The sequence below is a fragment of the Castor canadensis genome, chromosome 13 (assembly GCF_047511655.1).
Source record: "Castor canadensis chromosome 13, mCasCan1.hap1v2, whole genome shotgun sequence".
Lineage (NCBI taxonomy): Eukaryota > Metazoa > Chordata > Mammalia > Rodentia > Castoridae > Castor > Castor canadensis.
This window is the reverse complement of record NC_133398.1, coordinates 75976598-75991102: the sequence shown is the minus strand read 5'-3', so window position 1 is coordinate 75991102 and position 14505 is coordinate 75976598. Positions and strand designations below refer to the sequence as shown.

The 14505-nt window shown below is 34.0% G+C and overlaps 1 protein-coding gene across 1 annotated transcript in view; it reads left to right on the top strand.

The window, feature by feature from the left end:
• The window catches only part of LOC109700678 (aldehyde dehydrogenase 1A1-like), a 30952-nt gene extending 17450 nt beyond the window's left edge, over window positions 1–13502 (top strand). The window contains exons 9-13 of the mRNA XM_020185955.2: window positions 1551–1735; window positions 5455–5619; window positions 8413–8570; window positions 11031–11105; window positions 13195–13502. Of these exons, the coding sequence (XP_020041544.1) occupies window positions 1551–1735; window positions 5455–5619; window positions 8413–8570; window positions 11031–11105; window positions 13195–13267 (656 nt within the window). The 3' untranslated portion in view covers window positions 13268–13502. The remainder of the gene's footprint in view (window positions 1–1550; window positions 1736–5454; window positions 5620–8412; window positions 8571–11030; window positions 11106–13194) is intronic.
• Window positions 13503–14505: the final 1003 nt, after the last annotated feature.

Sequence of the window (14505 nt, the reverse complement as noted above, 5' to 3'; positions counted from 1 at the left end):
TTTTTTCCAATCAAGGATAGCTAAGCTTACATATGTTAATTCTACAATTTTGATGTTATCCCCAGATATGATATTATAGGTTCATTCTGATTATATTATCTAATAGAATCCCCAAATAACTTTCTACATAGGAGTTCATTATCAGAAACAGTCATTAAAACATTTCTCTAAACTTGTAAATAGTTGCATTATCAATATGTGAGGTCATAAACACAAATGGTTCATAGAAGTACCTGTGTTACTGCTGTGACCTTAATGAAAGTTTTACTTAGAACATACTACCTTTGTGAACATTCTACAAAAATGATAAGATTTCTAATTTTCCAAGTCTATCTGTGAACTGCTTCCCCATCTTACACAGTTATGCTGAGATCCCACGTTCATACAGAACTGCTTTAGTGTTGAATAGAATCTTCAGCAATTAGAAAAACAAAATGCAAATAAAACATTTTTCTTTTTCTTGGGATCAACAAGATACTAATGGAGCAAGTCAGGTACACTGTGCCACCTATTTAAATAGAAAAGATTTTATAAGCATATATGAAATAATATTACATATGCTTTATGTATATTTGGAAATATCTGTCCTAGAAAAAGATCATAAGATTGGCAAGTGATTCTAAAGAGTAGTGGGGCTTAGTTAGGTTTTCATGTTAATTTTTTCAGAAGTGTCACTCTTCCTGTTGATGAAAATATTTAAGAAAGTTTTAAAATTAAAATTACTTAAGGAAATGGACAGTGCAGATGTTTTTGTTATCTACCTAAAACCTGAGGCTTGAAAGAAACATTCATGATACACAAAAAAGTTGATATGTATCTAGTTTATCAATGTGTTATAAGTATATGGAGTCAATTCACAGTAAAGGAATATAAGGACCTCTTTAACTATAAATGGTGATGCTTATAAAAATTACTTGAAGTGATATTTGATCTTATGATGAAATTCATATTCTTGGTAATATCCATATTAAAGTTGTAATAGTAATCATATTTTATATGATAGTAATTGTTATTATTTCCATAGTAAATACAGGATTTTAAAAATTAATTTGTCATCTGGCATTTAGAGGCTGAACTCTGGTTAGCTCATGTCTAATTATACAATTCATCATTTTTCTATATCATCATACTGCCTCTGAGAAACACATATGAAAATATAAAGTATTTCTTCTTTAGAGCTGTGAATATGCCTGGTAGAATACCAGCCTAGCAAGCACAAGGTCCTGAGTTCAAACCCCAATACTGACAAAAAAAGAAAGCTCTTTTTTTTATTCATGTGTGTTTACATTGTTTGGGCCATTTCTCCCCCCTACCCCTCCCTCCCCGCCTCACTTCCAGGTAGAATCTGTTCTGCCTTTATCACTAATTTTATTGAAGAGAAGACAGAAGCATAATAAGAAAGACAAAGCATTTTTGCTAGTTGAGACAAGGATAGCTATACAGAGAGATTCCTAGCATTGCTTCCATGTACAAATGTGTTACATCCCAAGGTGATTCATCTCTAACTGATAAGAAATCTCTCTTCTTTAATGTTAATGCTTTCTTTGCAGTGGAGCAGGCCGTTGAATTTGCACACCAAGGGGTATTCTTCCATCAGGGCCAAATGTGTATAGCTGCATCCAGGCTTTTTGTGGAGGAATCAATTTATGATGAGTTTGTGAGAAGGAGTGTTGAGCGGGCTAAGCAGTATATTCTTGGAAATCCTCTGACTCCAGGAATAACTCAAGGCCCTCAGGTAAGTGAGCAACAGAAAGAATGCCATTTCAAATTTCTTTTCCAGACCTAATTTTGATTAAGATTTACCTCTTATCTGCACATCTTTACCAATTTAATGATTAAAACATCTAATTCCCCATGTTAAAGAAATCATTCTGTTCTTAGGTTGTACATTTTTCATGTACAGAAAGAGTTTAGAAGCCAGGCTGGTAAGTGAAGGTGAGAAGAAAATTGACAAGCACTATCAGTTCCAAGTATGCAATGAGAAAACCTTAGGACTTATGCAACTGCAAATATTGAAACCTAGAAGTCCTAACACAACTGGCTAGTAAAGTCATAACTTGTTTTCATTTAATCTCATTATATTTTGGATTTGTCTTTGAGTTTAATGAATATGAAGGTGAATTGCCAATTTTTATCATATTTGGTAACATCAAATGAGTGCAAGAGGTATATTTGATTCCAATATAAACTGATCTCACAGTACAAAAATGAATATAATTCTAACTTTTTTTATTTTCTATCTAAATGTCTGTTTATGTCTACAAACCTAAAGTGCTTTTCTCATTATATACATACATATATACACACTTAGGAAAAGAAAAGAGGAGAATATCTAAGATATTGAATATTGAACTGTGGTTGGCCAATGTTTTCATCCATTATGGAGTCTGCAATTCAATCACAGTCTCAAAAACTTTGAACTGAACTACATCATTGTTTCTCAGAGGAGGGAGTTAAGATAGATTTTTAAAGATATATCCATTCATTGAATTGAATTGTAAAGTAAGAAACCCACTGGTCTGACTGATTAATGTAAGACTTTAATCTTTATAAGTAATTTTGTTTTTATCACAAGTTACATTGAATTCACAGGATAAGTAGGTGTTTTAGAGTTTTGAGAACAAGAGACTGAGAAGAACTCAGGACTTCTCTACTTTCATAGTTTTTCATCTGTTGTTATCTGCTGTCATAAAAGAGAGTTTATGAAAAAAAGACACTCACTAAGCTTTAGCCTAGTGTGTCCACCATTGTTGGTTAAGTAAAACACATATAAAATATATCTATAGAATCTTCTTCATTAATATTATAACAAAAGAGTAATATAGAGAAAATAAAGGCCAAAATAGTTGTTCAGGAAAAATAATTTTAAAGGAAGTTTATTTTTCTTATTTGAAAGATTACAAACTTTAAGTTTGTAAAACAGTTGCATTATTGTGTATTATTTATATTTGTTTTATATATGTATATTCATATGTATATTTTTCTTCATCTTAAAAGTGATTTTACTATTTGAATTCATAGACAAAACTATGTAACTTCTTTTAAACCTGGAAAATCAGAATTATCATTTGAAAAAAGAAGAGAGTATATCTACATAAAACATATTAACATCAACAGAGTAGGATCTTGTCATGGTATAGAGAGATAGTTTTTGAATTATAGATTTTATTTAAAAGAAAACTTTCCTGAGACTGCATTTCACCACCTGTAAAAATGTGGTCATAGAGCAGTGAAATAATACAAGCTATATAATGCATACATCAGAATACTGGCTTACTGTGTAAACCCAAATATCTATGAAGTAAGTGAAAATTTCATGCCTCTAAACCTTGGTGACAATAGTATAGATGAATAACTTTATATATTTGTTCTCATGACTCTGTTTGATCTATGTTTTACAACTAATTTGAGGGTAGTCTCTGTCTTTTTTCAATTTAACTTCCTTTTCAATCCATCAAACCTAAGGAATCAAAAATTCTCCACATTCAAACACATAAAAATATATAGTTTAAGAATATTACAACAATGTAGTGACCTAAAACAATCCAAAGACCAGTGCATGAACCAGTGACTCACTGGTAGTAAAGTACTCCTGCTACTTATAAGCATTATGAAACAGTGCTTGAGTTCTATAAAGAAAGCCAAGTTCATCCTTAGTCTATCTTAAACCTGCTGAATGAGATTTGTATTTACAGTGAATCAAAATTATCCAGGCCAAATTGAGTGCATCCCTCAATGTAGCTGAAATGCTCTGTCACTAGTCTCACGCTCTAGCGTGGTGTTCCTCCATTTTCCCTATGCATTTGAGTCACACTGGGACACAGTGCGTCTACAAGCACATTGTCAGTAGCAAGACATTAAAATAAAAGTCTCTATTTTTAGAAGTCAGTGATTACATAAGTATTCCTACAAATAAATCTTTTCGGTCCCTTTCTTTATTGCACATGTAGGGTTTGGATCCACGTGTGCACTCTGTCAATTTACAGAGAAACAATACGACTTGGGTCACATATCTTTTTTTTTCAGCAGTACTGTGGTTGAACTTAGGGCCTTGCTATGCTAAGCAGATGATCTACCACTCTAGCCACTCCACCACCCCATGGGAAACTTATCTAGAAATAAAAAAAATCCTGATTTTGAGGTCATAGTCTGATTATCATCTTGCACTAGGCAAAGAAGGTTTTCATGGAGTATATGGAACCCATCACTATTTACAAGAATACTTTAACCAGGCAGAATGTATCTAACAGCAACCCTTCAGTCTGATTATATTAATTAATATGTAATAACAAAAATATCTCTCCTTTTAAACCAATACCACAACTTCTATAAGCTGTTAGAAATGATAGGCTTTCATTGTGGAAGGTCCTATTGAGTATTATGCAAAGAAAGGGCTCAAGAAACATGGCACCAATTATTGTGCAAATTTTCTAAAGTAGTTTCTGATTGCACATAGCACTTAATAATTTAATTAGATAAGAGCTGAGTTGTGTGAGGTCAGAAATAACTTTGTGGAAGCTTTTTACTGAGCATTCAAAATGGGGAAATTTGTAGAATTTAAGAAGAAAATAAAGAATTCTATCTTTTTGAGTAGTAAGAAGAGACGAATTAACCTGGCAAGAACCCTAATTATCTTAGTTCCTAGATCTCTTGTTTTACTTCAAGCCACACCTGAGACAGGCAGTCCATACTGATGATATCAAACCAATAGTCAGTCAATCATTCAAACACCCATTATAGGAACTAAGACAATAATGGGGGAGAGGTATGTGTTTCTGATAACTTCCAACCAGGGCTCTGAATGCTTTTTTATTTGCCCTTAAAATAATATTATTTAAAAAATTTAACTTCTATAATACTTGTCATAAACATACATGTGGCCCATTTAATGAAGAAAGGAGATAACCTGGACTGGCCATCTGTGTCGATCAAACCTACTGATCTGGAAGATGCCCCATCCATGGGCATGGACCAGGCCAGAAGGGACTCTGTAAGGATAGGAAGTATAACGTCTTTTTAAAATCCAAACACATCTGATTCCCAATTGCCATGTCTAATTAAACCAGGATCAAACTTCTTTCTTTTTCCTTATATTCACTTTATTTCAGTTAGGACTACAATTTCCCAGCAAATGTGCAAGTTCATTATCAAACTTTTACTACAGGGTGAATAAATGACAGTGTGTTAAAGGTTCAGGTGTTTTTGCCATTATAATATTCGCATCTTACATGACTCTAGATTTATGTTTAATAATATAAATATTGTTGAGGTTTCTTTCCTAAAAGTTTATGTGAAGTGAATGTCCCAAAGAATGAATCTGAACCTCTCTCAGCTGTTTTGTTCAACATTAGATTTAATAACAATATCCTAGCATTTTTAGCCCCTCATTAACAGACTCATGACCTTTGTTAATTGCTAATATTTTTTACTATTCATGTGCTATTTCTTAAATAGATTGACAAGGAACAACATAATAAAATACTGGACCTCATTGAGAGTGGGAAGAAAGAAGGGGCCACACTGGAATGTGGAGGAGGACCCTGGGGGAACAAAGGCTACTTTGTCCAGCCCACGGTCTTCTCCAATGTGACAGATGAGATGCGCATTGCCAAGGAGGAGGTAATGGTGTCATTCTGTTCTGTTCCTTTCGCTGCCATGCGTTGTCTGTGTGCACCAGCTGTGCCTCTGACATTCTCAGCTCTTTGACCATCTTTCTCAGTGGCTGTTCCTCTTCATTTCTGACATTGATAATGGCTTAAGTTACTTGTGACTAAAACTCAATATAGAAAGGAATCCATTGGGCCTGCCAAGCATTTCTTGCCAAAGAGACAGAAGGGGTCTTAACAATCTTTAGGGGATTCCTTCCTTCACAGCCTGGAAGGAATGGAAAAGTATCTTGCCATTTGTGACAACACAGGTAAGCATGAAGAACATTTGGCTACATGAAATATGCCAGGCTCAGATAGGCACATGCTGAACCATCCCAATTATATGTAGAACATGAAACAGATTAACTCACAGGAGCAGAGAATGGGATGGAAGCTACCAGGGCTTTGTAGAGATGAGGACTGGGGCGATGTTGGTTAAAGGACACAAACTTCAGTTAGAAAGAATAAGTTCAAGATATCTACTGTACAGCATGGTGACTATAATTAATAACAAAGGATCATATACTTGAAAATTGCTGATAGTAGACTTTATGCTTTCTAAATACAAATAAATAAACTAATGTCCAAATCCTATGTATTGTGACCATATTTACCCTATGTCCTTTTACTACACATATACTTTTTATATATTTAAAATATGATTCAGCCACAAATCACTCCTCAACTTCCACTGCATTCTTCACCTCCAGTTATCTTCCTAATTTTCTATGTATAAATATAAAAAATGTGTATATACCTACCAAATATTTAAAAACATTGCACACAATTAGGATGTGTGAGACAAAGAGAACATGAAAGGTGAGGAGTGATATAGCAAATAAGAAGTTAAACACAATAGATATAATTACATGTATAATATACAGCATATACACAGAATATATTTGTACTTCATATCCATCATATGACATGATTATTCTTCTTTCATCCTTCCTTCCTTCCTCCTTCCCCCTCCCTCCCTCCCTCCTTACCTCAACCTTCCTTCCTTCTTTCCTTTCTTCTTCTTTCCTTCTTTTCATCTCTCTCTCTTACTTTATATCTTTCTTTTTGGCAGTATTGGATTTGAAATGAAAGCCTTGTACTTGCTACCTTCCTTGGTAGTGCCGTAGCCTCACCCCAGCATTTTTTGCTTTACTTAATTTTTAGTGACAGTCTTACGTTTTTGTGCAGGGCTTGCCTCAGACTGTGATCCTCTTGCCTATGTCTCCCACATAGCTAAGATTATAGACGTGTGCCACCATGCTCAGCTTATTTGTTGAGAATGCAATCTTGCTAATTTTGGGGCAGGCCTGGTCTCAAACCAACATCCTTCTCTAAGTAACTGTGATGACAGGCATGAGCCACCACATCTAGCCCTGAGGTTATTTTTGTCACCTCCCCCTCAAATATCAAATCAAGGAGAAGGGGCACAATCAGATTTTCAAACAGAATAAGTAAATAGGGAAAACAAAATATAGCACGTGCATATCCAACATACTGAGCTTCTCCTCATCAACTCATTCCTCAACGGAATTATAACGTTTGCATGTATTGGAAAATTCTTGACTGGTTTGAGCTGTAGTTCTTGTGCATCTTGATCAATACCAGAGAGAAAGGGTAGAGGAAAACAATCATAATTCAAGTAAACATTTATCGTGTTTCTATAATAAGTGTAGTAATCACAGCTATGTGGGAAGCAAAGATGGGAGAATGAGAGTTCAAGGCCACCCAGGCAATAAAGTTAGTGAAGGGATATTACAAAAAAAAATAATAATAACAAAAACAAGCTGGGGATGGTAGTGAATGTCTATAATCCCAGCTAAGAGGGAGGCAGAGGTAAGAGTATCACAGTCTGAGGGCAGTCCTGGGCAAAAAGCAAGACAGCCTATCTGAAAACTATTTAAAGCAAAAAGGGCTTGGGTGTGTATTGTCAAGAGATATCTATCTATCATCCATCTATCTATCTACCTATCATCTATGTATATATTTATATATGTATATATAGCAGAATACTATCTTAATGCTTCGAAGTAGGATCCTAGAGCCATGTAATCTGTTCAACTAATGCTATATAAAATATTAACACATTTACTGCAGCAGCAGCTTCTCTACTTCTAGTTCCTGGGTTACAATGTCATGATTACACTTACAATCTTAGGATTTGCACTCAGTCTCTACTGAATGTATAGGGGAGCCCCCACCTTCCCATACCGTGTACATCAATGGGGAACATTAGAAAACCATTTGTCATTTCTGATTTTGCCTACCTCATTCACTTTTCCCATAATACTCTTTTAACACTCATAGAGTTATCTCTTCTATTAGTTTTTATAAATGTTTTATAGATATACAGAAGTTTGCATTTTAAGAGAAAATCTGCCTATCTGGGGTAAAACACAATAGAGTTTGGGCTGTGATAACTAGAGACTACCAGAATAATCCAATCGTGAATTTTGTTTCCTGTGCTATGATTACAGCCATTGCCAGTGAACTCATGCTTAGTATAAGTTACATGAACCTTAATTCCAACACATGGAAAATAATTATTGCCTTATTTATTTGTATCCTTTTTTATTTCAAAGGGAATTTAACATATGATCATTGCCTATTTTCACCTTCCTTTTGTACACCTTCCCGTTACAATTCTTACACGTGGGTCTGAACTGAGAAACAAACCTTTAACCAATTTAGAAAAGAGTAAACCTACAATATAATTTAAAATATTTAGTTATAACCTATTTTTTTTCATAAATTTCTTGTGGTATAGATATTTGGACCAGTGCAGCAAATCATGAAGTTCAAATCTGTAGAGGAAGTGATCAAGAGAGCTAACAATACTCCCTATGGCTTAGCAGCAGGAGTCTTTACCAAAGACCTTGACAGAGCCATAACAATCTCCTCTGCTCTGCAGGCGGGAACAGTGTGGTAAGTGAAACTGAAGTTATATAGGCCTTTCAGTGTTACACATGTTAAAAGTTTCACTTCACTTGAACTTTTCAGCTTGAATTTTTCATTTGAAGTTACATGCCCAGCTAGTAACGTAGAAGCTGTATTAAAAAAAAATCATAAAGATGACAAAAAAAATCCTAATTAAATAACTTTTTCTGGAAGACCTTTCTTTAAATCTATCAAGCCTTAGAAACTCCTTAGCCAAAATACTTTGTGGATATTTGATTTAGGCAATATAGGTATTGATAGGCAAGTCTAGGCATTTAGCATTATGCTATGTACATAGAAGATAAAAGAAAAGTAACTTTAGAAAAGTTTAATAAGATAATGTTTACTGAGAGCCTTATGGATACAACCATTTAATTTTTGTATCAGATTCTTACTTTTCTAGAATTATTAGAGATGGCTGAAAGGTGCAATTTAGAAATTTGAACAGCATGTCCACCTCATTTGGACCTAGTTTATGTCTTTTTCATATTTACTTTAGATTTAAACTCTAAGTAAGGCTGTGCCTCTCAAAGTATTGTATCACTTCCCAGTCACCTGTTCCTGGACTGTTTCCTCAACTGTTTTTATCCCATCAAACTTCCTGTTCTTTCCTCAGTCCTGGCAAAAGCACAAGATTATTTTCCTTCTCACACCTATTCAGGAAAAAAAAGAAAAGGAAGGGCAAAATAGTTTCTGCTGGTATTGAGGGGGTGGAGGAGAGAGGGAGGGGGTGAGGTGGGTGGTAAGGGAGAGGGGTGAGGGGACGGGGGAGAAATGACTCAAACATTGTATGCACATATGAATAAAAAAAAAAAGAAAACAGCATTAGATGATGAAAAATGTCCTTATGGACACAACTAAGCAATTCCTCTCCCTCTTTGTGCTCTTGCATCTTTTCCTCCTAGCCAAGTAAGAGTCATCTTCCTTGACTATTTACTCCATGTGGCAATGTATCTCTACCTTCATCACTTTATTTTACCTTACAAAGATTATCTGTTATCTCAAATTTATTGGTGAAAAGCTTAGTGGGCTTAAGTAACTTATTTAGATACCAGAAGAAATAGCAGAACTGATAGTCAGACCTATTGCGTCCGACTCTAAAACAATGTCTCTCAACCATGACAGTATATTAGTGCAAGTTTGGTATCTGTGATTCCAAATTCCAAAATCTAAAATGCTCTGACATTCTGCTTAAAAAAAATATGGTTTTAGATCATTTTGAATTTCAGGATTCGTGATACTCAACCAGTAATAGGAGAATGACTGAATTTCAAAGTTGCTGGTATTTTACTCATAATTTTAAAGTAGAGATCTTATTTTTAATTGAAAGAGCAGTTTCCAAAGCTTACAAAAGCCTACATCTAAAGGTATAAATTTATTCAAGGAACTATCCCTCCAGTATGGGAGGCATGGGTAAGGACTCTGAGGCCTCGTGAGAATGTGGAACTGTGAGAATTGGAATAGCAAATATTTTTCCTGAGGCAATATCTGAACATTACCTCAAAATCAAAGTAATGACCAAAGTCTTCGATGCACAGTACAGATTATCTGGGGGTCACCTGGCTGTTCAACTAGTGTAATAGCATGTAGGGAAGAAAAATATAAAAATACAGCGTTCTTTTTTCCTTTAATTTTTTTTTGTGTGTAACAAGAATCATTAGCTAATTAGATTTTGCTTTGAACTTTGGTCACTAGGAAACTTAGAGCTAAACAAATTGTTCATGATATAAGCAACTGCATTCTAAGCCCCTCTGTTGTCTGGATCTTTTATTGAAATCTTATCTGTAACTTTCTTTACATTTTTGTAGTTATATTTCTTCATATAAGCATCTTTAAACACTCTATGACAGCTGATAAGCGTTGGTAAATAGGACCAGTAATTTTTTTGGTGGTACTGAGGTTTGAACTCAGAGCTCCATGTTTGTAGGTACTCTCTGCCACTTTATCCATAGGACCAGCCTAAAGTCCAATTCTTCCCAAGGAAAAACTGATGAATATTACGATGCATACTATAATTGCAAAAAATTATTGCAAAAAATTATTCTGATTACAGCCTGATAAGTGAATAAACATCAAGAAAATTGCAAGTCCTATTGAATATACCTAAATAGCAAATTTTAATCTCTAGCAAACATATATTTCCTGCTATGGCATACTGGCATCCTATCTTTTATAATTCAGTACTACTTCTTGAAGACATGATATACCACCCAAAGGACTACCCATGTACATAGTTGTACCATTCTGTGGTATACACAAACACACACACACACACACAAATCTGAATACATTTTGTATTCTGCTTTATAGTGCTATTCTTTATCTCAATGACAATATTATATGGAACTGAATGTAGTTCTTTAAAACATCTCTGAATTTCTAAAATTCTCTATTGAGTAATTGTTTGATAGGTTATGTATGATCTATGATGTACTTCCTTATTTTCAGGGTAAATTGCTACCTGATGTCATCTGCCCAGAACCCCTTTGGTGGATTCAAGATGTCTGGAAATGGACGAGAACTGTAAGAGTAAACTTTTATTAAGATAAATGCTTATTTTGATGGAAATGGTTGTTATTCATAGGGAATTAATCTGTATTCACCACCTTAAATAAAATAGGGGTTCTTCCATAGAAATTCATGCCACCACATAGTGTATTAAATGTTGGATGTACTTCATAAGAACAGAAAGGCAATAGCAGAAGAGAAATATACTTTGTTAAGCTCCTACTACTTATAAGGAACCTTATTTAACATTATGCATTGGTATTTGAATTGTTGCATACTTTTAGGATTCCTTATTCTATATGTGAATGTAATTCATCTGGAAGTCATTTTCAGAAAGGAGGCAGAATCTCTAAATTGGTGATTGTAAGAAACATGTAAAACAATTAAATTATTTAAATACATCTCTTAAATAACTAAATTATCTGTCTCATCCCAAAATACTTAGTCTTTAAAATGAATGATTCTCATTTATATTATTGAATACACCAAAATTTTAACTTGCCTGAATGAGTTACTTTTGGTATTAAAATGTTAACCCAGAGGGAAATTTGAAGAAAACACATTTTATACTTGTGAGTAAATTGTGAATATGTATAGAAAATGCATGGCCTGGTTCCAGTTGTGAGCTTATGGGCTTTGATTTTCTCATATTAAAATGGAGATATTCCTGCCCTTCCTAAAATGGTGTGAGAGTTAAATAACATGGAGTGTTCAATCTCTAGCTTTATAACCATCAGCAAGTGAGGACTCAAAACTTTTTCCCCTTTCCTCATCTATTGTCTTTATAATGTTGGTCCATTACTAAAGAAATCCTTGACAGAGCTAATTACTTTGTATAAAACACTATTACAATGGTTAGATTACTCTAAAGGGCAGTTAGCTCATTGCAGGTCCAGCTACATCACATGTACCCCTGGGAATGTTGATAAATGGATTTCAGACAGTTGAGTCTAAATCCTTTCATTACTTTGAAGAACACTCCCATTGAAGCTTTTCAAAGGTATTTTCAAAAACTTACTTGCCCAGGAAAATAGTCAATGTAAGGGGATTAGGATTCTCAGGAGAAAAGATGTCTTTGACATACCTGTCTACATCACAAGAAAGGAGGGGTAGAAAAGAATCAATATCTTATTTTTCTGTACACCTCCATGTGCACAGGTGAAATGATTTTAAGTATATTCTTATGTACATGCAATTTGATCTTGTCATCAAAATAATACAGAGGATATCTGAGCCCAATCCATTGATTTATCCCTTCAACAAAGAGTAAACCATATTTTCCAAAAGTGATCAGAGTTATGATGCTTATAATAAGAAACTAGGGTACAAACAGATTGTCTTGTGTTAAGTTCTGGTTATTTAGGTGAACTCAAAAGTTGCATAAGCAAGTGGTAGATCATAGGCAAGGATGTTTAAAGAGGAACACCAATATCAGCAAAAAAGAATGTAGGCCAATCTTTTCCCACTATCCTCCTTAAAAATGGAAAACAAACATACAATCCAAAAATAAAGAAAACTCTAACAGTAGAGTTCAGGGTTTTGTTTGGTTTTATTGAGAATCAAATGAGATTGATAAAATTACAGCTCTGAAAGTTTAGGAACCTGTAGAAGGAAAGTGGAAGCATGATAACTTTCCATCCACTTATGATTTGTGCCAAAAGAGATGGCAAATGTACAGCCAACATCAGTTTATGAATTTACATGAGTGGTTATAAATTGCCACTTCTCTTGAATTATATTTACCTTATTTATTTGAATCTAATCCAGGATTGATAAATTTTGTTAAGTGAATTTTCTTTTGAGAAGTTAGAAGTTTAATGGTCAGGTAGAATAATGTTAAAAATGGACATCTTGGAAATCAACTGAGTGTACATCATTATTTTAAATGAAAGACATTTTTCAGAATGGTTTTCCACAAAAGATTTATGTTCAACCATGTAACTTATGATCGGCTAGCTACTGTATGAAATTCTCTGTGCACAGAAAATATTTTCCATTGTTCTTAGACAGATAAACAAGAAAAAACATGTACCAAATCAAATACTGCAGTATACGTGCACTGATGTGAGCAATGGTGTTTATAGTTACCTTTTTCTGTCTCTAGGGGAGAAGAGGGTGTCCTTGAATACACAGAGATCAAGACAGTCACAATGAAGATCTCTCAGAAGAACTCCTAAAAATGCCCTGCAAAATAGAGAGAAGATTCTTCTTCAAGAACTAAGCATCTTCTACAATCATTAATATAGTGCTATTCAAATATAAAATTTTTCTTTTCTTAAGTTTTTAAACATAAACTAATCATTACTGTTAATACCACATCTAGAAAACATGTATTTGACTGTAAAAGAATCATTTTCCTCTTGATCTGAGTCCAATTCTGGTTCTAAATAAAAGGATAATTTGGAAACAAGATCTGTGCAGCTCTATCATAGTTGTATGCTTTTCTATATTACTCCTCATCCAGACTAATCATTTTATAGAAGTTCATTAATCATTTAGCCTTTTACATAAAAGTAAGTATTCCTTAAAGTACTTAATGCACATGTTAGCTTCAAAGTAAGTAGCTATTTCCCCAGCAGTTATAATGTACTTGAAGTATTTTGAAATGTTTCCTAGAATGTCATGTCTGCTTGTCAAATGAAATACTTATTTGTAATCTATAGATAAAGTTTAATGCAAGCAACATTGCATGATTTTTGTAGATTGAATTCTTTTAGTTGATAGTTTCGTTAAGGTGATTTACTATCTATCCCAATCTCTCAAAAACACTGTTAAATAAAAATAGAGATAAACTTAAAAATAATATTACCTACACGTATTTCCAAATGGATCAAGACAAATTCTGAAATAAATAGCATGCATTTCTGATAGATAAGAGCAGTTCCCCCAAGCATTTATTGAGCTCCTATGACGTTCTAAGCTGAGGTGTTACACAAAACTGATGAATGGTGAGTGGTCTGTCATTTCAAATACTTTAATTTACCGGAGAAGAGAGATACAATCCCTGCCACCCAAAAGGCAAGTGGGCAAAAAATAAAAGTGAGCCTTCTAAATACCATAATGTGCCCAGGGAAAGTAAAGAATTGTGACCCGGAAAATTGGAAATGGTTTCATGAAGGAGATTTGACTGAGCATGAGCCTTAATTGAAAGGATTTGCAGTGAATAAAGGAAAAAGGACAACATAGTTTCTCAGGATATATTTCACTGAACAAATTCTGGAGACATTGTATATAATACATTCTCCTATTAGAGTTTCAAACTGCACATTATTAGCATCTTCTAGGATCTGAGGAGACCTGCAACCTATTTAGTTTTGTTTTCATATAATTTTTTCTACCAAATTTAATTAGCAGAAAGTTTGCCTTCCCTCTTACTTCATTTAACACCAATGAATAGTAAGAAACCCATGTATGA